This window comes from Gorilla gorilla, chromosome 10 (assembly GCF_029281585.2).
Source record: "Gorilla gorilla gorilla isolate KB3781 chromosome 10, NHGRI_mGorGor1-v2.1_pri, whole genome shotgun sequence".
Classification (NCBI taxonomy): Eukaryota; Metazoa; Chordata; class Mammalia; order Primates; family Hominidae; genus Gorilla; species Gorilla gorilla.
Window position 1 is genome coordinate 133,487,231 of NC_073234.2, and position 27,659 is coordinate 133,514,889.

The following is a 27,659-nucleotide window of genomic DNA, read 5'->3' on the forward strand; positions in this document are numbered from 1 at the left end:
GGCTGAAGTGCAGTGGCACATCTTGGCTCACTGCAACCTCTGCGTCCCAAGTTCAAGTGATTCTCTGCCTCAGCCTAAGTAGCTAGGATTACAGGCATGAGCCACTGAGCCCATTCAATTGTACATTGCTAAATGGTTAATCCTACATACTTTCACCTCAATTTAGGGGAAAGAAAAGAAAAAGAATGCATTAGTGTTCTTCCGTGGTTCCCAAGCACTCTCCTGCACCCCTGCATAGCAGCAAGCTTCCAGAAGGGATGATTCCCTCCCTGAGTGCAGCAGCCCCGGATGTGTGTATTGAGGGAGCCACAGATACATGTTCAGAAGAATCATGCAGCAGGCACCCCCTTAAAGACAAATGGGAGGCCAGGCGCAGTGGCTCACGCCTGTAATCCCAGCACTATGGGAGGCCAAGGCGGGTGGATCACCTGAGGTCGGGAGTTCAAGACCAGCCTGACCAACATGGAGAAACCCCGTCTCTACTAAAAATACAAAATTAGCTGAGCATGGTGGCCCATGCCTGTAATCCCAGCTACCTCGGGCGGCTGAGGCAGGAGAATCGCTTGAACCCATGAGGTAGAGATTGCGGTGAGGTGAGATCGCAACTTTGCACTCCAGCCTGGGCAAGAAGAGGGAAACTCCATCTTAAAAAAAAAGACAAATGGGAGAGGCACAAACGTGCAGTTCATAAGTTCACAAAGGGTTAAGGGGAAGAAGTGGGGCAGAGGAGTGCTGCTTACGCACAGTAGACCAGGAGCTCGGTGGTCACCTTTCGATGTCTCTTGCTGAGCAGATTCAAGGCCAAACAGGTGTAGTTCCCTTGGAGGTTTGGCGATATCAGTAACAGTGAGAAAAAGTTGACTGTCAGGTTGTGGCCAAAGGACTCGCTGCTGGAATTCAGGGCCTGGAACCACCATTCAACCATGGGTGGTGGCCTGGAGCTGCTGTTGCAGCTAAAGTCCACCTGGGAGCCCCTGGCTGCGTAGAGGGTGCCGTTGGGGAGTGTGCCGGTGGCCGCGATATGGACCTCAATCTGATAGGGGCCGCCTGGGAATGACAGGGGGAATAGGATGGCATTAATTATGTAAGAGCTCATTCGATTTTCTTACCAACTCTAATATATAAATGAACAGGAAATAACCAATGAAGAGTATGGTATCTATCTAATACTATGTGACAAATGCTATGCCAAGTGCCCTGATACATTATTTCATTTAATCCTGGGTGACTATGTGAGATTTTTTTAGGGGGATAAATCTTTACAGAACAGCAAAAGTATACATTGCTCCTTTAAAAAACAAAAAACTGTAAGGGCTAGGCACAGTAGCTCATGCCTGTAATCCTAGCACTTTGGGAGGCTGAGGAAGGAGGATCACTTGAAGCCAGGAGTTCCAGACCAACCTGGGAAACATAGTGAGACCCATTTCTACAAAAAAATTAAAAATTAGGGCCAGCGCGGTGGCTCATGCCTGAATTCCCAGCACTTTAGGAGGCCAAGGCAGGTGGACCACTTGAGGTCAGGAGTTCAAGACCAGCCTGGCCAACATGATGAAACCCTGTCTCTACTAAAAATACAAAAATCAGCTGGGCGTGGTCGCGCATGCCTGTAATCCCAGCTACTAGGGAGGCTGAGGCAGGAGAATCACTTGAACCTGGGAGGTGGATGTTGTAGGGAGCCGATATTGCGCCACTGCACTCCAGCCTAAGCAACAGAGCAAGTCTCCGTCTCAAAAAAAAAAAAAAAAAAATCACTGCAAGGGCTAGGCACAGTAGCTCATGACTGTAATCCTAGCATTTTGGGAGGCTGAGGTAGGAGGATCACTTGAGGCCAGGAGTTCCTGACCAACCTAGGAAACATAGCTAGACCCAATCTCTACAAAAAATTTAAAAATTAGGGCCAGCACGGTGGCTCATTCCTGAATTCCTAGCACTTTGGGAGGCCGAGGCAGGCAAATCACTTGAGGTCAGGAGTTTGAGACCAGCCTGGCCAAAATGACTAAATCATGTCTCTACAAAAAATACCAAAATTAGTTGGGCGTGGTGGCACACACCTGTAATCCCAGCTACTTGGGAGGCTGAGGCACGAGAATTGCTTGAACCTGGGAGGCAGAGGTTGCAGTGAGCCAAGATCACACCACTACACTCCAGCCTGGGCAACAGAGCGAGACTTCATCTCAAAATAAATAAATAAATAAAAAGCCAGGTGTGGTATCATGTGCCTATAGTCCCAGGCGCCCCCAGCAGCTGGGACTACAGGCGTATTCCACCATACCCAGCTAATTTTTGTATTTTTAGTAGATACAGGATTTCGCCATGTTGCCCAGGCTGGTCTTGAACTCCTAGGTTCAAATGATCCACTCACCTTGGCCTCCCAAAGTGCTGGGATTACAAGTGTGAGCCACCACACCTGGCCAAAAAAATTTTTTTAAAGTTTTGCTGGCCAGGCACGGTGGCTCATGCCTGCAATCCTAGCATTTTGGGAAGATGAGGCAAAAGATCACATGAGCCCAGGAGTTCGAGACCAGCCTGGGCAACATGGCAAAACCCCATCTCAAAAAACATCAAAGAATTTGCCAGGCGTGGTGGTGCAAGTAAGTAGTCCCAGCTATTCGGGAGGCTGAGGTGGGAGGATCACTTCAGCCCAGGAGGTGGAGGTTGCAGTGAGCTGTGATTGTGCCAGTACACTCCAGCCTGGGTGACACAATGAGACCCTCCCTATCTCAAGGAAAAAAAGAAAAGGAAAAGCTTTGCCAAATCCTGTTCTAGAACAATCTACAGCTGCTGCCTTCCTGTTCTTTGCTGTCCTCTTTGACATCAGAATTCACTTCTTTCCTTACCCACGACAAATATAGGTTGGCCAGTCAAGAGCTGCAAAAGGTTCATTTACATCTCAGTATCGTGAATTCCTTGCTAACAGGAAAAGTTACCTTATCTTCAGCTATTTACTCTTCAGACCAGCAATTTGATTCGAAAATGACTTCAGAATGTACCACACAGTCTGTACTAATCAGTTAATGTGTACTTCTCCAATGGGATAAGGTCTGTGGGAAGACTTACAGACTGTGATATCACCTTTATAGGCAAAATCAACAACCCACTTTCTCTTGATCTCCCTAGTGACTGCCACGCAAAGAGCCCATCCCAGAGATCTGCAGGCTCCTATAAGCACCAATCTCTGCTACAGATAAGCTTGGCAGGCCAGGCACGGTGGCTCATCCTGTAATCCCAGCACTTTGGGAGGCCGAGGTGGGTGGATCACTTGAGGTCAGGAGTTTGAGACCCGCCTGGCCAACATGGTGTAACCCCATCTCTACTAAAAATACAAAAATCAGCTGGGTGTGGTAGAGCATGCCTGTAATCCCAGCTACTCAGGAGGCTGAAGCAAGAGAATCACTTAAACAAGGTCAGGAGATCGAGACCACCCTGGCTAACACGGTGAAACCCCGTCTCTACTAAAAATACAAAAAATTAGCAAGGCGTGGTGGCGGGTGCCTGTAGTCCCAGCTACTCTGGAGGCTGAGGCAGGAGAATGGCATGAACCCGGGAGGCGGAGCTTGCAGTGAGCCGAGATCGCGCCACTGCACTCCAGCCTGGGCAACAGAGTGAGACTCCGTCTCCAACAAACAAACAAACAAAAACAGATAAGCTTGGCAAGACCTAAATTAATCAATCCTTGGGCAAGAATCACCCCACCTTCTGACCAGGCACAAACAAGTTTTCTTCGGTGTACCCAGCATTCCCTTTCCCTAGGGGCCTACACTGTGAGAAGACATAGCGACACCACCACCAACACAGACAAAGCACTGTTGGTGGGTCCATATCAGACAGGTCCATCAGCCAGGAAACATGGATCTTTCCTGAGATTCCCTTTCTTGGAAGTTTGGAGTGAAGGCCACATCACTGGCTAGACAGGAGCTCCCCATCCCCCAAACCCAAATGAATCCTAAGCCTCTTGGAGGTAGACACAGACCGGCTTCCTCATTGCTCACGTGCGAGCTGGTTCCATTGTTCCCCAAACACTTGTTTGGCCTGAGAAAAACAGACACAGGGAGAGCCTGGCACTGTGTGTCATGAAATCTGACTGGGGTCTTTCATGGGCTGATTTATCTCTCGATAGCTCAGCTCCTCAAATGCATACATAAAAGACAGTATCTTTAAAAAAAAAAAAAAAAAGAAAAACACAAAGTTGGCTGGGCACATGGCTCACGCCTGTAATCCCAGGATTTTGGGAGGCCGAGGCGGGTGGATCACCTGAGGTCAGGAGTTCAAGAACAGCCTGGCCAACATGGTGAAACCCTGCCTCTACTAAAAATACAAAAATTAGCCAGGTGTGGTGATGCACGCCTGTAGTCCCAGCTACCTGGGAGGCTGAGGCAGGAGAATCATTTGAACTCGGGAGGCAGAGGTTGCAGTGAGCCGAGATCACGCCACTCCTGGGCAACAGAGCGAGACTTCGTCTAAAAAAAAAAAAAAAAAAAAGTTGGGCCCAGGCACGATGGCTCACACCTGTAATCCCAGCACTTTGGGAGCCCAAGGCGTGTGGATCACCTGAGGTCAGGAGTTCAAGACCCAGCCTGGCCAACATGGTGAAACCCTGTCTTTTCTAAAAATACAAACAATTAGCCAGGCGTGATGGCAAATGCGTGTAATACCACCTACTTGGGAGGCGAGGCAGGAGAATCGCTTGGACCCGGGAGGCAGAGGTTGCAGTGAGCTCAGATTGCACCACTGCACTCCAGCCTGGGCAACAAGAGCGAAACTTTGTCTCAAAAAAAAAAAAAAAGCACAAAGTCAGCTGGGCATGGTGGCTCACCTCTGTAATCCCAGCACTTTGGGAGGCGGAGGCAGGCGGATCACTTGAGGTCAGGAGTTCAAGACCACCCTGGGCAATATGGCAAAACAAAACCCTGTCTCTACTAAAAACACAAAAATTATTCAGGCGTGGTAGTAGGTGCCTGTAATCCCAGCTACTTGGGAGGCTGAGGCAGGAGAATAGCTTGAACCCAGGAGGCGGAGGCTGCCATGAGCCGAGATCATGCCAGTGTGGGTGACCAAGTAAAACCATGTCTCAAAAAAAAAAAGTGTACCAGGATATGGGAAGGGCTGTGACACCTTCCCTATCTGACCAGCCTGTCTGCAGGTAAACACATGGCTGTTCCAATATCATACCCACTCCAATTTGGAGGTAGCAGGGATGGGTCAATTGATGAAATAAACAGCTGTGTGGCCGGGTGAGATGGGTCCCGCCTGTAATCTCAGCATTTGGGAGGCTGACACGGGAGGATCGCTCGAACCCAGTAGTTCAAGACCAGCCTGAGCAACATAATGAGGCCCTGTCTCTGCAAAAATATTTGTTTAATTAATTAATTTATTTACTTATGTATTTTTTTGAGGTGGAGTCTCACTCTGTCACCCAGGCTGGAGTGCAGTGGCGAAAACTCAGCTCACTGCAAACTCCGCTTCCTGGGTTCAAGTGATTCTCCCACATCAGCCTCCTGAGTAGCTGAGATGACAGGCGTGTGTCACCACGCCCAGCTAATTTTTTTGTATTTTTAATAGAAATGGGGTTTCACTATGTTGGCCAAGGCGGTTTCAAACTTCCGACCTCAGGTGATCTGCCCACCTTGGTCTCCCAAAGTGCTGGGATTACAGGCGTGAGCCACCACTCCCAGCCTAAATTTAAAAATTGAAAAAAAGAAACAAAGAAAGAAAGAAACGGCCTTGGCAGCCCTTAACTGCTCTGGACCAAGGGATTTCTGTACATTTAGAAGCAGAGTCTCAATCCTAATGGCAAGACCCTTCACCTCACCTTTCAATTAACAGGGAGCAGTGCATACTCTTGTTTTGAGATGAGTGATGAAATCACACCACAGGTGCCCATTCCAGGCAGGTTGAATTGCCCCGGGCCTACAGAAAACCTGACCTCCTACAAGACAGAGACACCAAATGCCCACCGATGGACAAACAGAGGACCAGGGGGTAAGGAGGGAGAAATCTAGCAACCTCCCTACTTCCATTTCCATGTTTCTACAGCATCTCTGTCCATTCACACATCCCCAGCCACTTGCAGATAACAAACTGTCATATCTTGGAATTTGTTCCCTCTAGATTCCAAGGCCATGTTAGAATGTTTCCAAATTGTTCTCCTTAAGAGAAGGACGGGGCTGGGCGAGGTGGTTCACATCTGTAAGCCCAGCACTTTGGGAGGCCAAGGAGGGAAGACTGCTTGAGCCCAGGAGTTCAAAACCAGCCTGGGCAATATAGTGAGACCTTGTCTCTACAAAAAAACTAAAAAATTAGCTGAGTGTGGTGGCACACACTATTAGTCTCAGCTACTCGAGATGGTGAGATAAAAGAATCACTTGAGCCTAGGAATTCAAGGCTGTAGTAAGCTGAAATCACACCACTGCACTCCAGCCTGGGTGACAGAGTGAGACCCTGTCTCAAAAAAAAAAAGAGAGAGAGAAGGAGGTAATGTGACTCAGCTAGCAACCACATCAGTGAAAAGATCTGGGCACACAGAGTCCCTAACCCACAGCAAGACCTGTTCGAAAGACCCAGATGAGGCCGGGCGCGGTGGCTCACGCCTGTAATCCCAGGACTTTGGGAGGCCGAGGCGGGCAGATCACGAGGTTAGGAGTTCAAGACCAGCCTGGCCAACATGGTGAAACCCCGTCTCTACTAAAGATACAAAAAATTAGCCAGGCGTGGTGGCACACGCCTGTAATCCCAGCTACTCGGGAAGCTAAGGCAGGAGAGTCACCTGAACCCGGGAGGCGGAGGCTGTAGTGAGCTGAGCCATTGCACTCCAGCCTGGGCGACAGGGCGAGACTGTGTCTCAAAAAAAAAAAAAAAAAGGACCCAGATATAAACTAGTTGATTGTTGAGAACTTGAGATGGACTATCCCACAGGAATCCCATCACTGGCTTAACCACTGGATCCAGTTAAAGTGTGCTGAGGGCTACATGAGTTTATCTCATTAATGCATAACACAAATCTGTAACTCGTTCCACCGTTACCCTCGATTTCACAGACAATAAAACTAACATTGGAGTTCAAGGGACTTTCCCAAGGTCACATAGACAACAACAGCTAATAGAAAGTGGATTTGTACCCAGTCATCTGGACCACTCCGCAATACCACTGCCATCCCAGAAAGAGGCTGAATCAAACCTAATCTATTTTCCTAAATCTACGCAAAAATGAGGGCCAACTCCAATCAGAGATGTCACGCCCTCCCCGCTGGCCACTGTCGGGGAGCAACACAGGGTTCCGAGGCAGAGAGGGGTCTGCTGTTTAGCCCAGGGACCTCCTAATATGAGAACCAGGAGACCAACCCCAGAGGGCTCTGGTGTATTTGAACCAAAGGGTATCTGTGTCTGGTTTTCACAAACAAGCCCTACATCAGTCAAGGACCCCATGTATTTCCACGTGAAGAAATTTCCATACTATGAATCACAGCACAGTAACTAAGACACGCACAGGACTTCCCTGGAGGGAGTACAAAGTGCCACTGGAATTCAGTGACATTTTTATTCCTTTTTCTTTTTTTTTTTTTTTTTTTGTGAGACAGACTCTTGTTCTGTCACCCAGGCTGGGGTGCAGTGGTGCCATCTCGGCTCACTGCAAACTCCGCCCTCCCCGGTTGAAGCTTTTCTTGTGTCTCAGCCTCCCACGTATCTGGGATCACAGGTGTGCATCATCACACCTGATTAAGTTTTGTATTTTTAGTAGAGATGGAGTTTCACCATGTTGGCCAGGCTGGTCTCAAACTCCTGACCTCAAGTGATCCACCCGCCTCAGCCTCCCAAAGTGCTGGGATTACAGGCATGAGCCACTGCACCCAGCCATAAGTTCAGTGACATTTTTAAAGTTGCAAGTTCACGTTCATTGTAACAAGACCTTGCCTTTATCTCCCTACAGGGCAATAATGAAACTAATCCATCCTCCTATAAACTTAGCCAATGATTAACAAATCAGTGTCTGATCAAGTCATCATAAACTAAAGAGAGTGATGATAAAGAAACAAAAAGTTGCAATGTCACCTTACCCCACTGTGGATAAAAGATAAGGTTATTCATTGATGAGATGGACAGGAAGGGATGACTAATTATTTTGGGCAGGTGGACTGAGGGAGACCAGCCAGCACTTGCCCGTAGGCTCACAGTGGGAACCAAACAGTGGGGCCAAGATGGGTGACATTTTTTAATGCACCACCTTCATTCCTGGCGTCACCCAGGAATTTATCTGTGGCCTCTCCAGACACAGAAACACTGCTGTAATGGACGATGCCCTAATCTTTGAGAATTGGCAGAAACCTTAGACATCACCCAAAACCAAGAAGTGTCCTGGAGGCCTCTCTTTCCTTTATCCTCTACTTCTGATCCAGCAGCGAGTCCTGCTGGTCTCCTTCCAAAATATTTTCCAAACCTGTGCATTTTCACCAAGGCCACTGTTGCCACCCTGTCTGGTCACCGACTCTGTATACCTTCAATTGGCTTCCCTGTTTTATTTCATCAGCTCTTCTTGATACCAAACACATACATTTTCCATGTGCAAATGAAATGGTGCCACACCCCTGCTGGAAGCTCCCGGAGTTTCTCCTGCACACAGAATAAAATCACAACTCCTAGCCAGGCACAATGGCTTGCGCCTGTAATCCCACACTTTGGGAGGCTGAGGCGGGCAGATCACCTGGGGTCAGGAGTTCAAGACCAGCCTGGCCAACATGGTGAAACTGCCTTTCTACTAAAAATACAAAAATTGGCCGAGCATGGTGGTGCGAGCCAGCTACCCGGGAGGCTGAGGCAGAAGAATCGCTTGAACACAGGGGGCGGAGGTGGTAGTGAGCCGAGATCATGCCACTGCACTCCAGCCTGGGCGGCAGAGCAAGACTCTATCTCAAAAAAATAAAAAATAAAAAACTAAGGATGTCAGTCAAACTGGGCTAGTGCCCACCCTAATGATGTCTTCTTAACTTGATTGTATCTGCAAAGACCCTATTTCCAAATAAGCTCACATTCGTAGATACCAAAGGTTAGGACTTCCACATATCTTTTTGGGGGACATAATTCAACCCATAGCACAGGTCCTACGTGGCCCCAGTCTGGCCTGGCCTCCCATATTTCACACGGCCTGCCCTCTTACACACGAGGCTAGGCCCCTGCCACGCCGGCCTTCTCCCTATCTGTGAATGCATCACACTCAGCTCAACCTGTCCTGTTCTGCCTGGAAAGAGAATTGGCAGAATTCTTCTCCTTTTATTTTTTCAGAGACTGGGTCTCTCTGTCACCCAGGATGGAGCGCAGTGGTGTGATCATGACTTACTGCAGTTTTGATCTTCTGGGCTCAAGCGATCCTCCCACCTCAGCCCCTCAAAGTGCTGGGATTACAGGCATGAGCCACTGTGCCCAGCCCTACTTACCAATCAGTTTAAATGTCACTACTTCCAGGCCAGATGCAGTGATTCATGTCTGCAATCCCAGCTTTTTGGGGGACCGAGGCGGGTGGATCACTTGTGGTCAAGAGTTCGAGACACGCCTGGCCAACATGGAAAAACCCCATCTCTACTGAAAATACAAAAAAATAGCCGGTTTGGTGGCACACATCTGTAATCCCAGCTACTCAGGTGGCTGAGGCATGAGAATCACTTGAACCCGGGAGGCAGAGGTTGCAGTGAGCCAAGGTGGCACCACTGTATTCCAGCCTGGACGACAGAGGGAGAATCTGTCTCAAACAAACAAACAAACAACAAAAAAAAAGTCATTACTTCCAAAATCTCCCCTCTGGCCTCCCAAGTTAAAATGTTTCAGGGGCTGGGTACAGTGGCTCACGCCTGTAATCCCAACACTTTGGGAGGTCGAGGCGAGCGGATCACGAGGTCAGGAGATCGAGACCATCCTGGATAACATGGTGAAACCCCGTCTCTACTAAAAATACAAAAAATTAGCCAGGCGAGGTGGCAGGTGCCTGTAGTCCCAGCTACTCGGGAGGCTGAGGCAGGAGAATGGTGTGAACCCGGAAGGTGGACCTTGCAGTGAGCTGAGATCGTGCCACTGCACTCCAGCCTGGGCGACAAAGCAAGACTCCGTCTCAATAAAAAAAAAAAAGTTTCAGAAAAATCACATTAACTTGTTTCTCATCTGTGTGCCCCACTAGGCTGCTCACTCCTCAAGGGCAGAGACCTTGTCTGCCTTCTTCACACCTGTGGTCCAGTGCCTAGAACAGTGTCTGGCATCAAGCTCTCAATGAATCTATGTTGAATAAAGGAATTAGTAGGTTCTTTATTTTACAGATGAGGAATCTTGGATCCAGAACAGTGATCACATGGGTATTTCCCTATTTTATTATTATTATTATTATCATTTTTTTTTTTTGAGACGGAGTTTCACTCTTGTTGCCCAGGCTGGAGTGCAATGGCGCAATCTCAGCTCACTGCAACCTCTGTCTCCCAGGCTGGAGTGCAATGGCGCAATCTCAGCTCACTGCAACCTCTGTCTCCTGAGTTGAAGCAATTCTCTTGCCTCAGCTTCCCGAGTAGCTGGGATTACAGGTGCACACCACCACACCTGGCTAATTTCTTGTATTTTTTGTAGAAACGGGGTTTCACCATGTTAGCCAGGCTGGTCTTGAACTCCTGACCTCAGGTGATCCGCCCGCCTCAGCCTCCCAAAGTGCTGTGATTACAGGCGTGAGCCACCACATCCAGCCTATTCTTTTTATTTTTATTTTGAGGCAGGATCTCACTCTGTAGCCCAGGATGGAGTACAGTGGCACCATCTTGGCTCACTGCAACCTCCGTCTCCCAACTCAAGCGATCCTCCCCACTCGGCCTCCTGAATGGCTGGGACTACAGGTGCATGACACCATGCCCAGCTAATTACTATTTTCTAAACTTTTTGTAGAGATGGGGTCTCACTACATTCCCTAGGCTGGTCTCAGACTCCTGGGCTCAAGCAATCATCCCGTCTCAGCCTCCCAAAATGCTAGGATTATGGGCATGAGCCACCGTACCTGGCCTCCCATGGGTATGTCTACTAAACTACATGCCCCGAATCCAGAGCATGGATGTCCTTCTAATCCAGTGACCAGCAAACTCTCTCTGTAAAGGGCTAGAGAGCAAATAAATTTGGCTTTGAAGCCCATAAGATCTATGTTACAGCCACTCACCTCTGCCATAGTTAGTAACAAAGATAGAGATAATATGTAAATAAATGAATGTGGCTATATTCCAATAAAACTTTATTTACGAACACCAACATTTCAATTTCATTTCATATGATTTTTTTTTTTTTTGAGACAGGGTCTTGCTCTGTCACCCAGGCTGGAATGCAGTGGCGTGATCAGTTCACTGCAGCCTCGACCTCCCTGGGCTCAAGCAATCCTCCCACCTCAGCCTCCTGAGTAGCTGGAGGCTACTCAGGCACACGCCGTCACATCCAGCTAGTTTTTACACTTTTTGTAGAAATGGGGTCTTGTTATGTTGCCAGGGCTGGTCTCAAACTCCTGGGCTCAAGTCATCCGTCTGCCTCAGCCTCCCAAAGTGCCGGGATTACAGACATGACCCACTGCATCTGACTTTCATATGATTTTCATGTCACAAATATCCTTTTTTTTCCAACCATTTAAAAATATAAAAAATATTCATAATCGGCCGGGTATGGTGGCTCACGCCTGTAATCCCAGCACTTTGGGAGCCCGAGGCAGGCAGATCACAAGGTCAGGAGATCAAGACCATCCTGGCTAACACAGTGAAACCCTGTCTCTGCTAAAAATACAAAAAAAAAAAAAAAAAAAAATTAGCTGGGCATGGTGGCGGGCACCTGCAGTCCCAGCTACTTAGGAGGCTGAGGCAGGAGAATGGCATGAACCCGGGAGGTGGAGCTTGCAGTGAGCTGAGATTGCGCCACTGCACTCCAGCCTAGGCGACAGAGTGAGACTCCTTCTCAAAAAAAAAAAAAAATTCATAATCTGCAGGCCATACAACAGCAGGCTGTAGTTTACAACCTCGCACTCTAAATTCTTTTTTTAATAATTTTTTGTAAATATGGAGTCTCACTATGTTAACCAAGCTGGTTCCAAACTCTTGGCTCAAATGATTCTCCCACCTCAGCCTCCCAAAGTGCTGGGATTACAGGCATGAGCCACAGCACCCGGCCTGCTGTAAATTCATATGTTTATATCAGCAGATATGACAGACTGTTTTAGGAAAGTGCGATAGGAAAGGTGGCTCATGCCAAGCCCTCCCTGTACTTGGCACCGTAGTATAAGAGTGCTCACTATAGCTGGACACGGTGGCTCATGCTTGTAATCCCAGTACTTTGGGAGGCCGAGGTGGGCAGATCACGAGGTCAGGAGTTCAAGACCAGCCTGAGCAACATGGTGAAACCCCGTCTCCACTAAAAATACAGAAATTAGCCGGGAGAGGTGGCAGGCGCCTGTAATCCCAGCTACTTGGGAGGCTGAGGCAGGAGAATCACTTGAACCCGGGAGGCAGAGGTTGTGGTGAGCCGAGATTGCATCACTGCACTCCAGCCTGGGCGACAGAGTGAGACTACATCTCAAAAAATAATAATAATAAAATAAAATAAAAATAAATAAGAGTGCTCGCTACACCTGACAAAGCAGGCAATGTATTATCCCCCATTAACAAATGAGGAAAACTGGAGCTCAGAGATATGAAGCTACTTATTCAAGGTGACACAGAACTCAGTGACAGCCTTCGCACTGGAATTCAGGCAGTCTGACTTGACTCCATATGTTTTTTTTAGAGGCAGGGTCTCCCTGTGTTGCCCAGGCTGGAGTGCAGTGGCTATTGATAGGTGCAATTATGGTGCATTGCAGCCTGGAGCTCCTGGACCCAGGCAATCCTGAGTAGCTGGGACTATAGTCCCACACCACTGCACCTGGCTTTATGATATACTGTAACTTTGTTACATAATAAAATGATATTAATAGCAAAGATATTAACAACAAGCTAAAAATAAAAGCTTATTAATATGCCAGGAGCCTTTTAAAGCACTTTATTTGTTTATTTTTCTTTTTTTGGAGACGGAGCCTAGTTCTGTCGCCCAGACTGGAGTGCAGTGGCACGATCTCGGCTCACCACAACCTCCACCACCTGGGTTTAACCGATTCTCTTGCCTCAGCCTCCCGAGTAGCTGGTATTACAGGCACCCACCACCATGCCCGGCTAATTTTTGTATTTTTAGTAGAGATGGGGTTTCACCATGTTGGCCAGGCTGGTCTTCAACTCCTGACTTTGGGTGATCTGCCCGCTTGGCCTCCCAAAGTGCTGGAATTACAGGCATGAGCCACCATGCCTGGCCTAATGCACTTTATAAACTGGTATCTATTCTTCACAGCAATTCTAAGAAGCAATAATTTTTTTTTTTTTTTTTTTTCTGAGACGGAGTCTTGCTCTGTCGCCCAAGCTGGAGTGCAGTAGCGCGATCTTGGCTCACTGCAACCTCTGCCTCCCAGGTTCAAGCAATTCTCCTGCCACAGCCTCCCAAGTAGCAGGGATTACAGGCGTGCGTCACCATGCCTGGCGAATTTTTTTTTTTTTTTGAGACGGAGTCTCACTCTGTTGCCAGGATGGAGTGCAGTGGCGCAATCTTGGCTCACTGCAACCTCCGCCTCCCAGGTTCAAGCAATTCTCCTGCCTCAGATTCCCAAGTAGCTGGGACTACAGGTGCGTGCCACCACACCCAACTAATTTTTTTATATTTTTAATAGAGATGGGGTTTCACCATGTTAGCCAAGATGGTCTCAATGTCTCGACCTTGTGACCCGTCCGCCTTGGCCTCCCAAAGTGCTGGGATTACAGGCATAAGCCACTGCACCCGGCCGGCATTTTTTGTATTTTTAATAGAGATGGGGTTTCACCACGTTGGCCAGGCTGGTCTCAAACTCCTGACTTCAGGTGATCCGCCCGCCTTGGCCTGCCAAAGTGCTGGGATTACAGGCATGAGCCACTGCGCCCGGCCACAGAAATTCTATCTCCATTTCCCGGGTGAGGAAATAGAGGTGTGAGAGGTCCCTCAGCTTCCAAGTGGCAGGGCCCAGAATGAATTCCAGGCCATCTGAACCCAAAACCCATACTCCTGACCATGGTCTCCTCCTTTCCAAGGCTCCGAGCACCTCTCCAGCCCCGGTCCCTGCCAGCCCCACTTACTGGCCACCTGCAGCCACACTCGGAACCACTGAGTCACATTCAGGATCTCCTGGCAGGTGTAGTTTCCCTCATCTCCCAGGCTCAGCGATTCAATGTGCAGGGAGGTGGCATCCACTAGAGAGAAGCGAGGCTCAGCTGGCCGGAGGCTAGAGTTGGACGAGAGAAGGAAGACAGGCTCCGAGTTGTTCCGGTACCAGGTCACCTGGCCCCTCAGTCCCGAGATGTTGCCACAGTGCAGAGTAACATTCTCATGAACTTCTCCAATGACAACAGCCTCCAATCCTGTACAAGGCAAGATCAGGCTGTTACCACCCTTCTTAATTTCTAAACAATGTCCCTTTTTGGACAGTCCTCCTGTATTATGATTTTTTAAAAAATCAGGTATATGTTCTTTTTTTTTTTGAGACGGAGTCCCACTCTGTCGCCCAGGCTGGAGTGCAATGGCACTATCTCGGCTAACTGCAACCTCTGCCTCCCGGGTTCAAGCTATTCTCCTGCCTCAGCATCCCAAGTAGCTGGGATTACAGGCACGTGCCACCACGCCCGGCTAATTTTTATATTTTCAATAGGGACAGAGTTTCACCACCACACTGGCCAGGCTGGTCTCGAACCCCTGACCTCAGGAAAGGTCAGGCTCATGCCTGTAATCCCAGCACTTTGGGAGGCCGAGGTGGGCGGATCACAAGGTCAAGAAATCGAGACCATCCTGGCCAACATGGTGACACCCCGTCTGTAATAAAAATACAAAAAATTGTGGCCGGGCATGGTGGCTTACGCCTGTAAACCCAGCACTTTGGGAGGCCAAGGCGGGTGGATCACCTGAGGTCAGGAGTTCAAGACCAGCCTGACCAACATGCAAAAACCCTGTCTCTACTAAAAATACAAAATTAGCCGGGCGTGGTGGCACATGCCTGTAATCCCAGCTACTAGGGAGGCTGAGGCAGGAGAATCGCTTGAACCTGGGAAGCAGAGGTTGCAGTAAGCCGAGATCACACCATTGCACTCCAGCCTGGGCAACAAGAGCGAAACTCCGTCTCAAAAAAAAAAAAAAAAAGTACAAAAAATTAGCTGGGCATGTAGTCCCAGCTAGTTGGGAGTCTGAGGCAGGAGAATCACTTGATCCGCCGGCCTCGGCCTCCCAAAGTGCTGGGATTACAGGCATAAGCCACCGTGCCTGACCGTATGTGTTCTTAAGATGCAATAACACATACAGAGCAGCTGGGCGTAGCGGCTCATGCCTGTAATCCCAGCACTTTGGGAGTCCAAGACAGGCAGATCTCCTAAGGTCAGGAGTTCGAGACCAGCCTGGCCAACATGACAAAACCCCGTTTCTATTAAAAATACAAAAATTAGCCGGGCGTGGTGGCACATGCCTGTAAACCCAGCTACTCGGGAAGCTAAGGTAGGAGAATCGTTTGAACCCGGGAGGTGGAGGTTGCGGTGAGCCGAGATTGCGCCACTGCACTCCAGGCTGGGCGACAGAGCGAGACTCGGTCTAAAAACAAAACAAACAAACAAAAAACACATACAGAACGTCTGGTATGTTGGGGCTCTTGGCCAGTCACTGACAATAATGAACTTGTAGTAGGTAACAAACATAGCCCCAGTTGTCCACCCAGTCTGCCCACCATCCATGCCCCACATCACTGGGGTGCCATCCCACTCTTCGTGAGGACTCAGCCATGAGCCCTGTTTTGGCCAATGGGATGTTGGGAATGTGACACAAGCAGAGTCTTTAAAGTGTTTGTCTATAATCACTACAGAAATGCAAATCAAAACTGCAATGAGGCCGGGAGCCGTGGCTCATGCCTGTAATTCCAGCACACTGGGAGGCCGAGGGAGGCGGTTTCACTTGAGGCCAGGAGTTCGAGACTAGCCTGGCCAACATGGTGATACCCCGTCTCTGCTAAAAATGCAAAAATTAGCCAGGCGTGGTGGCGCACACCTGTAGTCCCAGCTACTCAGGACGCTGAGGCACGAGAATCACTTGAACCCAGGAGGTAGAGGTTGCAGTGAGCCAAGACTGTGCCACTGCACTGCAGCCTGGGTGACGGGGCAAGACTCTGTCTCAAAAACAAGAAAAAAACAAACAAACAAACAAAAGGCCGGGCTCCACGCCTGTAATCCCAGCACTTTGGGAGGCCGAGGTGGGTGGATCACCTGAGCTCAGGAGTTCGAGACCAGCCTGACCAACATGGTGAAACCCCGTCTCTACTAAAAATACAAAAACTTAGCTGGGCATGGTGGCAGGCACCTGTAATCCCAGCTACTCGGGAGGCTGAGGCAGGGGAATCACTTGAACCTGGGAGGCGGAGGTTGCAGTGAGCCGATATTGTACCACTGTACTCCAGCCTGGGTGACAAGAGTGAAACTCTGTCTCAAATAAATAAATAAACAAACTACATGGTACAGACCCAAGTTGTCTCAGTGGCTCCAGCCTGGCCCATTCTAGATCAGCCTTCAGCTAGTCATCAATCCCCAGGCAGATCAGCAGAGCCACCTAACCAACCACCCAAGCCTGTGGGTAATAAGCACTACTGTCATTTTGGGGTTGTTTCTTATACAGCATTACTGTGGCGATCAATAATTGATACAGAACCCAAGTGGCTTTATTTGCCTAGAAATCCAGAAGGGGTAGAAAGAGGGCTTTGGCTTTGTTTCCACTGTCCCACTGCTCTCTCTGCCTCTCCCTCTCTCTCCGCCTCTCCCTCTCTCTCCGCCTCTCCCTCTCTCTCCGCCTCTCCCTCTCTCTCCATCTCAAATGGCCCTAGAGTTCAAGTTCTCTCAGAAGCCCCATGGAAGAATGGGCTGGCAGTAGGGACTGTGTGCCCACTTTGGACAAGGCACTGGGAATCCCACTGTGGACACAACACACAGAAACCTCCAAGAGTTCACAGTCTAGTGAAGAAAAGAGACAATAAACTGGCAAGTACAATGCAGTGATAAACACCAAGATAAGGCCTCAGAGAAAGGGCTCCTAAGTCCAACTAGGGCAAATGTCAGGAAACACTTCCCGCAGGAAGCCAAACTGAGATCTGATGGACAAGTAGGAATCAGCCAAGAAAAGGTGAGGATGGGTTCCCAGGCAAACGGAGCATGTTCAAAAGCCCAGATCGGCAGCCGCAGCATGTTAGAAATACAAATTATCAAGCCTCACCCCAAAACACCTAGATCAGAAACTGCGGGAAAGCAGCAGCCCTTTGTGTTTTATTTATTTATTTTTAACAAATCAGCAATTATTTAACTTTTTTTTTCAGAGATGGGGGTTGGGGGTGGGGGCGGTCTCACTCTGATGTCCTGGACAGTCTTGAACTCCTGACTTCAAGCGATCCTCCCACCTCAGCCTCCCAAAGTGCTGGGATTACAGGAATGATTCATTATACCTGGCCCAGCATCTGTGTTTTAGCAAGCCCTCCAGGTGATTCTGATGCCCATTCAAGACTGACAGGTGTCCGGGTGTGGGTGTGCCTGCTCAGGCCTGTAATCCCAGGGCTTTGGGAGGCTGAGGTGGGCGGATCACTTGAATCCAGGAGACTGAAGCTGCAGTGAGCCACAATTGTGACACTGCACTCCAGCCTGGGCAGCAGAGATACCCTGTCTCTTTTTTTGTTTGTTTAAGGTAAAAAACTGTTTTTTTCTTTTTTAGAGATGGTGGAGGGGCGGGGTGGGGGGGGCGGGGTCTCACTATGTTGCCCAGGCTGGTCTTGAAGTCCTGGACTCAAGCATTCCACTCAGACCCACCTCGGGCTCACAAAGTGGTGGGATTACAGGCGTGAGCCGCCACGCCCAGCCAACCCTGACTCATAAAAAAAGACTGACAGGTGCTAACGGGCATTAGACTGTCACTAGGTAACAAGAAGCAAATGCAACCCATTTTGCTGAGAAGTTTCACAATTGTCCAGCCCCCTCCACAATCAAGACCCAATACAAAGAGGCTGCAGTAATAGGAAGATGGGCAGAACCTGTTGGGGTGATAAAAATGATGAATTAGTGGTGATGGCTGTATAACCCTGGACTATAAAATCCCCTGAGTGGTACACTTTAAAAGGGTGAATTTTGTGGCATGTAAATTATATCTGAATAAAGCTGTTATAGAAAAAATAAACTGCCACTTGCCCCTGGCAATCCTTCCCATTTAAGTGAAAGAGTAATCATTATCTGTATTTGGCCTCTTGTCTGGTTAGAAGGGGCTCCCTTTTAAAGATCTGAAGCCAGCCTGGAGCCCCAGGAAGTTCTGATTCTCTCACCATTTTGGCCACACCATTCCCAAAAGACTTTTCAGCCAAGTCAGGATGAAAACAAACAAACAAACAAACAAACAAAACACCAAATTTTAAAAACTAAGCCACTTGCTGAAAGGTGGAGAATGCCATCTAATGACAGAGATTCCAAAACAGCAAGAAATGCTTCTGAGCAATCACTTTAAAAAGCAGGTGAGGGCTGGGGGCGGTGGCTCACGCCTGTAATCCCAGCATTTTGGGAGGCTGAGGCAGGTGGATCACTTGAGGTCAGGAGTTGGAGACCAGCCTGGCCAACATGGTGAAACCTCATCTCTACTAAAAATTAGCTGAATGGCCGGGCGTGGTGGCTCCTGCCTGTAACCCCAGCACTTTGGGAGGCCAAGGTGGGCAAGATCAAGAGCTCGGGACCAGACTGGCTAACATGGTGAAACCCCGTTTCTACTAAAAATACAAAAAATTAGCCGGGCGTGGTGGCGCACACCTGTAATCCCACCTACTCGGGAGGCTGAGGCAGGAGAATCCCTTGTACCTGGGAGGCGGAGGTTGCAGTGAGCCAAGATCACAGCATTGCATTCCAGCCTGGGTAACAGAGCAAGACTCTGTCTCAAAAAAAAAAGCAGGTAAGAATTCTTTTTATTTATTTATTTATTTACTTTTTTTTTTTGAGATGAAGTCTCGCTCTGTTGCCTAGGCTGGAGTGCAAGGCGTAATTTCGGCTCACTGCAACCTCTGCCTTCGGGTTCAAGCAATTCTCCCGCCTCAGTCTTCTGAGTAGCTGGGATTACAGGCACCCGCCATCATGCCCCGCTAAGTTTTTGTATTTTTGTAGAGACGGGGTTTCACTGTGTTGGCCAGGCTGGTCTTGAACTCCTGACCTCAGGTGATCTGCCCACCTCGGCCTCCAAAAGTGCTGGGATTACAGGCGGGAGCCACCGCACCCAGCCAAGAATTATTTTTAAATTATTAGGATTGGGAACCCAAATTATCCAGTGGCAACAGCCACAATGGAAAGGAAGATGAACTTTAGAGTTACAGATGCAACATGTGTTCATGCAACCTGCAGACCTGCCCTTTGCCTAACTCCTTGGCAAAGAAATAAAGGAACAGTGGCTTGGAAAAAAGCCGTGGTGAAACTTTAGTCTTGGAACTTGAGCTAACATTGTTTTCTCCTCCAAGGCATAGAATGACATGATCACAAAAGAAACCGTTTGAAGACATTTCACTTCTCCTGGTTTGGCTTGCTCCATTCTTTTTTAAACCACTGTATCTGAAGGTGCCCTTGGAGATCATCTAGTCCAGAGATGTGGCTGCCCTGTGGGCTGGGTTGAAGATGAGATTGAGTCCTGGCTCAGTGGAAAATAACACAGTCATCGATTAGTGATGTCTGACATAGACATGGAAGGGGTAGTTCTTGCCTGGTAGTCCTAAACCTCCTCACTTTACTACTGAGAAAATTGAGATTTAGGGAGATTAAGTTATCACTTAAAGTCCCAAGCAAATCACTGGGAGATGTGGGATTGTTACTCAGGTCACGTTACTCTGGTCTCCTGCACCAGACAGGATGCAATGATAAAATATAGTAACAAGTTTAGAAGTCATTCATATGGTGTCCAGAGGGTCCTTCTTGCCCCCCAACCTTAAATGTACAATAGAGAACCGAAGAGGGAGTAATATAAACTCCCTGATGCTGCCCATGTATTATTATTTACAGAGTAGGAGTTATACCCAAACATTTATTTATTTTTTTAAAGCAACTTTTCCCAAGAATAACCTAGGATTTACAATCCGGGGTAGCTAGTGGATGCATATAAGTTGTCTGGCATTGAATGTCAGGAGAAAAATTTTTTCCCCAAAAACTCCCAACTTAAAAAACAAACACACAACAAAAATACACCAAGCTCAGGAAGCCCCCTGGCATCATACACAAAGGCGAAGCAGGTCTGGGCATCAAAATAGCTGGGCAAAGGCCAAACATGGTGGCTCACACCCATAATCCCAACACTTTGGGAGGCCGAGACAGGAGGATCGCTTGGGTCCAGGAGTTTAAGACCAGCCTGGGCTCAAGCGATTGTAGAGACCGTCTCTACAAAAAAATTTTAGAAATTAGCTAGGCGTGGTGGTGCACGCCTGTAGTCCCAGCTACTTGTAGTCTGAGGTGGGAGGATCAGTGCAGTGATTGCACCACTGCACTCCAGCCTGGGCAACAGAGCGAGAGCCTGGCTCGAAAAAAATAGCTGGCCATAGCAGTGGAGATAGGTTCCCCATGGGGCGGGTGGCAGTCAGCCTGAAAGCCAGGTCATTCCAGCAGGATGACCTCATCCCAGGGTTCTTCTCACTTCCCAGGTTCCTGGTGTTCATCGTGCAGGAAACACTGCAAACAGCTGGGGAGATGGGAATACTTGACAACCACCTTTCACGTCCAGAGATGACCAACTGGGAACTGTCCTTCTCCCCCGCCACACACACCCCAGCACAGTGATTACTCAGCCAAATGCCTGCAGGGCCAACAGGTAACACCCATGACTGAAGGTGGCGGGGCAAATATTACAACAGGGAGAGGTGGAACAAATTTGGGCTCACATGCCCTAGATAAGAGGATGACCACTGCCCAATTCCAACTGGGAAAGCAGGCCCCGTGCTGCCAGACCTTCAGATTTTTCCAGATAAACTGGAAATCTAGAGATGTTATTGTTTTTAAATGGTTGGTAAAAAAAAAAAAAAAAAAAAGCAAAATAAAATTGTACGAGCCTAATAATTAGGAACTTTTGGCACTTGCTGCTAAGAAGCTCCAGCATAATTTACAACCCATCTCCAGAAACGTGCAAGAGGAGACCAGTTGGGTGGAGCAGACCCGGGAACACAAAAAGTAGCGCTCTGCCTGCATCCTGGCAAACTTCACCACCTCCTGGCTCCATCTCCTCTCCCTGCACCCCAGCCTCCTCCCAGCTTGTCACACTCCCAGCACACAGTAGGCATGCACAGTAGGCATGTTGGTGAATTAAATTCAAATATATATAAATAGTTCAATCTTTTTACATTCTACGTATTTTTGTAAGCACCCCCCAATTCTTTTTTCGTAGCAAAGCAGACCATAGATGAAGCATTTCAGACCTTTTGTCAATCATGTCAAGTGTGAGGGGAAGTCTTTTGTAAGTCAGCCAAGTATTTCAAAATAAAAAGCTTTTCCAAAAGTAAAGGCGGAAGACCCCGCTTTGAAGGCGCTGGTCGGCACAGGAAGACTTGCAAAGGTGTGTAGGGAAGTCCACCGGTTACAGGTGTAAGGCGAGTTCAACCTTGGGCAGAGGGAGGAGAAAAATAAAGTGGGAGTCTCGAGTTTGAGCACCAGCGTATCAGGTATTACTAAAACCAGAACGCGAATTTACATCCGACGCTTAAAAAAAAAAAAATCACTTTCCCGGCACACGTGCCTCTTCATTTTGCCCCCGCACGTCGGCTCGGCTCGGCTCCTCTGCAGCCTCGCCGGCTGCCCACCCCAGGAGGCTGGGGGTATCTCGCCCCGCACCGGGCGCCCGGGAAAATTCCTTCCTGCAAAGACGGCCGAGCTGCGAACAGGAAACCAAGACCCTCCTGGGGCAGCTTCTAGGCTGGGGCCACCACGGATCCGGGCGGAGTCGGAGGGAATTGGGTCTCTCGCTGTCCCCTCCCCACCGCTGACTGGGAAAACTCAACTTTTCCCTCCAGATCACGGCCCCTTACCTACGGCGACCCAGCCGGCCAGAAGCGCCCCGAGGCAGACGAGGACGCGGGGCTCGGGCGCACTGCCGCCTGCGGCCATCTCGCCCCAGATCCCGGCTCAGGAAACGCAGGCTTGGGCTGGGCTGGACGTGTGTGCCCCAGGGCCCCGGGGCCCGGGGTACCGAGGGCTCCTCCCAGGTCCTCGGAACTGCAGAGTGGCCCCACTTTCTCGGCCCCCAGGAAGGATGCTTAGCTGAGCCGAGTGTCCAGGGCCGGCAGCGGAGCTCGGCTGCAGGCTCGGGTCCCCGCTCCCGAGCGCCCTGGCCGGGGAGGGAGGGCGCACCCCGCCCCCTGCGCCCGCCTGCCCACTCCTGCCGGCGGAAAACAACAGGAGCGGGCTCCCTCCCGCCTCCCAGCCAGGCGGGAGCCCAACTTCCTCTACCTTGGCCAGGGAGGAGGGCTTTCTGCCGAGGGCGCGCCGAGCCGGGTCCCGCCGGGCCAGGGGCGGGGCGCAGAGGCTGGGCCCTCCCCAGTCCACTCCGCCCGGGACAGCAGTACCGAGTCTCGGCGACAGCGGGCGGGACGGAGCCCTGCAGCTGCCGCAGGACGCACCCCCCCGCCGCTGCCCCGAGCTGCAGAACCCTGAAGAAGCGGTTGCCAAGCTGCAGAACGCAGGACCCCCCTGGAAGTCCCCGCTGAGCGTCTCGAGGGATTCCCGTCTGTGTCCCTGGGCGCAGGGCGGGCGCCAAGGCCGCCATCGCTTCCTTTCCTTACCCTCTGCAAAAGGGAGCCAGAGAAAGATGATCCCCTGACTTTCAGCCAAAGCAGCCACGAGACTCCGGTTCTCCAGTGAACTGGCTGGGACCACACAGTGACAGCGAGAGCCAAGGAGTCCCCAGGACGTGTTTCTCAAGAGTTTTGTTTTTGCTTTTCCCCTTTTAGTTCTCCCACCGCCTACCCAGTCAGATTCCCAGGCTAAGCTCCTGTCTTCCCTGCCATGCCCTCATCCCATTCTGTCCTGGGGAAAATGCGGCTTTGATATCCTCAGGAAGAGCCATCCATAAAACAGCCCGAGGAGAAACTTCCTGTTTCAAATAATAATAATAATAATATGGCAGGGCGTGGTGGCTCACACCTGTAATCCCAGCACTTTGGGAGGCCGAGGTGGGCGGATCACAAGGTCAGGAGTTCGAGACCAGCCTGACCAACATGGTGAAACCCTGTCTCTACTAAAAATACAACAATTAGCCGGGCATGATGGCGGGCGCCTGTAATCCCAGCTACTGGGTAGGCTGAGGCAGGAGAATCGCTTGAACCCAGCAGGCGGAGGTTGTAGTGAGCCGAGATCACGCCATTGCACTCCAGCCTGGGCGACTGAGCGAGACTCCATCTCAAAATAAATATTAACGTTAAAAAAAAATCATTAGTTCTGTTGTTCAACGGTCCCCTTATTGAAATGCTTCTTCCATGAGGAAATCCTCTTGAAACCACTTAAAAAAAAATGTTTCTCCTGGTGAACTGAGCAATGAAGCTGAACAGTTCTGCCTTTTTTACTTTTCTGTTTTTTATTTTTTTGAGACAGGGTGTCACTCCAGTTGCCCAGGCTAGAGTGCAGTAGCACAATCATACATCGCTGCAGCCTCAAACTACCAGGCTCAAGTGATCCTCCCACCTCAGCCTCCCGAGTAGCTGGGACTACAGGTGTGCAGCACCACGCCCAGCTAATTTTTGTAATTTTAGTAAAGACAGCGTTTCGCCATGTTACCCAGGCTGGTCTCGAACTCCTGACCTCAAGTGATCCACCCGCCTTGGCCTGCCAAAGTGTTGGGATTACAGGTGCGAGCCACCGCGCTCAGCCCTTTTTTATTCTTTGCTCAAATATTTTTCAATAACTGTTCATCAGCCGGGCACGTTGGCTCACGCCTGTAATCCCAGCACTTTGGGAGGCCGAGGCAGGTGGATCACCTGAGGTAAGGAGTTTGAGAGTAGCCTGGCCGACATGGTGAAACCTCGTCTCTACTAAAAATACAAAAATTAGCCGGGTATGGTGGCAGGTGCCTGTAATCCCAGCTACTTGGGAGGCTGAGGCAGGAGAATCGCTTGAACCCAGGAGGTGGAGGTTGCGGTGAGCCGAGATCGCGCCATTGCTCTCCAGCCTGGGGAGAAGAGCGAGACTTCGTCTCAAAAAAAAAATAAATAAATAAAAAATAAAATAACTGTTCATCAGATTCTTGACAGGAATTTTGTTTGTTTGTTTGTTTTTTGAGACGGAGTCTCGCTCTGTCGCTGCATGCTCCGCCTCCCAGCCTCATGCCATTCTCCTGCCTCAGCCTCCCGAGTAGCTGGGACTACAGGCTCCTGCCATTCTCCTGCCTCAGCCTCCCGAGTAGCTGGGACTACAGGCTCCTGCCACCACGCCCGGATAATTTTTTGTATTTTTAGTGGAGACGGGGTTTCACTGTGTTAGCCAGGATGGTCTTGATCTCCTGACCTCGTGATCCACCTGCCTCGGCCTCCCAAAGTGCTCGGATTACACGCGTGAGCCACCGCGCCCGGCCTGGAATTTTTTTTTTTTTTTTTTAGACAGAGTCTCCCTATATCATCCAGGCTGAAGTGCAGTGGTGTAATCATACCTCACTGCAGCCTCAACCTCCTAGGCTTAAGTCAATCCTCCCAGAATGCTGGAATTACAGGCATGAGCCACTGCACCCAACTTGGTTCTTGCTTTTCATGTTTGACCTTGTGGAGATCCTATACTAACCAGACCTGTTTCCTGTATCCTCAGTACCTGCCAGCTAGTTGCCATTCTAATATACATTTATTGAGTAAACAAATGAGAGTTAATTAGTTTTGATATTGTAGTTCCTCAGCTTTTCTGGCAAACACCTTACATCCTCACCTGCAATAAACAAGCGATAAATAAAATCAGTAACTGGGCCAGGCAAGGTGGCTCATGCCTGTAATCTCAGCACTCAGGAAAGCCAAGGTGGGCAGATCCCTTGAGGTCAGGAGTTCGAGACCAGCCTAGCCAACACAGTGAAACCCCATCTCTACTAAAAATAAAAAATTAGCTGGGCATGGTGGCGCACGCTCGTAATCCCAGCTACTTGAAAGGCTGAGGCAAGAGGGTTGCTGGAACCTGGGAGGTGGAGGTTGTAGTGAGCTGAGATTGTGCCACTGCACTCCAGCCTGGACAACACAGAGAGACCCTGCTCAAAATAAATAAATAAATAAATAAATATTTTTAATTAAAAAAATAAAACCAATAACTGGCCAGTTTTCAGCAGAGGGCCTGGAATTCTCCATGGCCTCATGGTGGCTTGCCCAGGGCGGCCTTCCTGACATATTGGCCAGGTTGATGCATAGTTCTAATCTCACTGGACCCTCCCTGCAACCCTTGGACCTAAGGTGCAGTGCCACATACCATCGGTTTTATTTATTTATTTTTGAGATGGAGTCTTGCTCTGTCCCCCAGGCTGGAGTGCAGTGGCATGATTTCCGCTCACTGCAGCCTCCGCCTCCCGGGTTCAAGCCATTCTCCTGCCTCCATCTCACAAGTAGCTGGGATTACAGGTTCACGCCACCACACCTGGCTAATTTTTGTATTTTTAGAAGAGATGGGGTTTCACCTTGTTGGCCAGATTGGTCTTGAACTCCTGACCTCAAGTGATCTGCCTGCCTCAGCCTCCCAAAATGCTGGGATTACAGGCGTGAGCCACCACGCCTGGCCGGCCATCCAGTTTTATAAGTGAGCAACCTACAGCTCTGGGAGTTTACCTCTGAGTCACACAGCCGGCTGGCTGGTGGTAAAGCCACGACTGACTGTGTGACTGCAACTCCAGCCCCACAAAGTTGCACATTTGTCACATGTGCAAAGGCTGCCAGGGCTAAGGGGACATGCATCTGAATGCTCTGTGTGTCACTGGATGATCAGACACCAGCCTTCACCTGAGCAGAGCTGGCCTGGAAAACACCACCCTCTTTGTTTTGACTCCAGGGGCTCAAGCCAGCCCTGAGTCAGAAGCTGTGTAAGGAGCTGCCCTGATGTCCACTTGCATTTCAGGTCACTCTGGACAGTAGAAAGTACCCTGCCTAGAACAATGTTCAGTGAGTTGGGAGTTTTGCATGGGGTCCCCAGCAATGTAGGGTCCTTTTAGAACCCAAGTTTCCCTATCAGCAAAATAGACCTAATATTTATCTCATGGGATGTTGTAAAGATAAACTAGGTTGGGCTTTGAGGCCTAGGCTGGAAGACTTCTTGAGGCCAAGAGCTTGAGACCACCATGGAGCAACATAGCAAGACCCCCATGTCTCCAAAAAAAAATTTTTTTTTTAATTAGCCAGGGCCAGATGCAGTAGCTCACACCCATAATCTCGGCACTTTGGGAGGCTGAGGCTGGAGGATCACTTGAGCTCAGGAGTTCAAGATCACCCTGAGCAACATAGTGAAACCTTGTCTCTACAAATTTTTTTAACTTAGCCAGGCGTGGTGGCACACCTATAGTCCTAGCTACTCAGGAGGCTGAGGTGGGAGGATTGCTTGAGCCCAGGAGGTAGAGGCTGTAGTGAACAATGATCATGCCACTGTACTCCAGCCTGAGCAACAGAGCAAGACCCTGTCTCTGAGAAAATAATAATAAAAATAATTAGGATAAACTGGGTTGACTTGTATGAAGAGACTCAACAAAAATCTGAGGCATGGTTTTGGAGCCTGTCATTTGATATGCCACTGATCCCACAATCCTATCTGGACCATGGGGCTCAAACACTTCTCTGTCCAGGGTGCTGCATGTATGGGTTTTCCCCTGTCACCCAAGCTGGAGTGCAGTGGTATAAACAGAGCTCACTGCAACCGCCTCCTGGGCCCAAATGATCCTCCCACTTCAGCCCCCAGAGAAGCTGGGACTACAGGCACAGCCACCACACATGGATCACTTTTTTGTATTTGTATTTGTATTTATTTTATTATTTTATTTTTATTTTTTTGGAGACAGAATCTCACTCTGTCTCCCAGCCTGGAGTGCAGTGGTGCAATCTCAGTTCACTGCAACCTCCACCTCCCAGGTTCAAGCAATTCTCCTGCCTCAGCCTCTGGAGTAGCTGGGACTACAGGCACGTGCCACCACACACAGCTAATTTTTGTATTTTTTTGTTTGTTTGTTTAGTAGAGATGGGACTACAGGCACACACTACTACCTCAGTTAATTATTTTTTGTAGTGATGTGGGGTGGGTCTCACTAATGTTGCCCAGGCTGATCTCAAATTCCTGGGCTCAAGCAATCCTCTTGCCTTGGCTTCCCAAAGTGCTGGGGTTATAGGGCTGAGCCACTGCACCCAGCCTGATTCACTTTTTAATTCAAAAAAACCAGTGGAGTATCTCCATCCTCTGTTTTCTAAATGTGTCACTTTTTTTTCCTCATTATTCTTTCACTTTACAGTTTTCTTCTGCATTAAAACAATTTTTTTTTTTTTGAGACGGAGTCTCACTCTGTTGCCTAGGCTGGAGTGCAGTGGTGAAATCTCAGCTCACTGCAACCTCTGCCTC

General features: G+C 49.3%; 1 protein-coding gene across 5 annotated transcripts in view; it reads right to left on the reverse strand.

Annotated features, from left to right (window-relative positions):
* Positions 1-22,887, reverse strand: part of VSIG10 (V-set and immunoglobulin domain containing 10) — a 40,818-nt gene extending 17,931 nt beyond the window's left edge. For 3 of the 5 annotated variants that reach the window (XM_063694387.1, XM_063694385.1, XM_063694386.1), the window contains exons 1-3: positions 22,557-22,887; positions 14,178-14,459; positions 745-1,047 (exon numbers count right to left, since the gene is read on the reverse strand). In XM_063694387.1, the coding sequence (XP_063550457.1) occupies positions 745-1,047; positions 14,178-14,459; positions 22,557-22,872 (901 nt within the window). In that variant the 5' untranslated portion in view covers positions 22,873-22,887. The other 2 variants (XM_004053970.4, XM_055358132.1) reach the window with 2 other exon arrangements.
* Between the last annotated feature and the right edge of the window lie 4,772 nt (positions 22,888-27,659).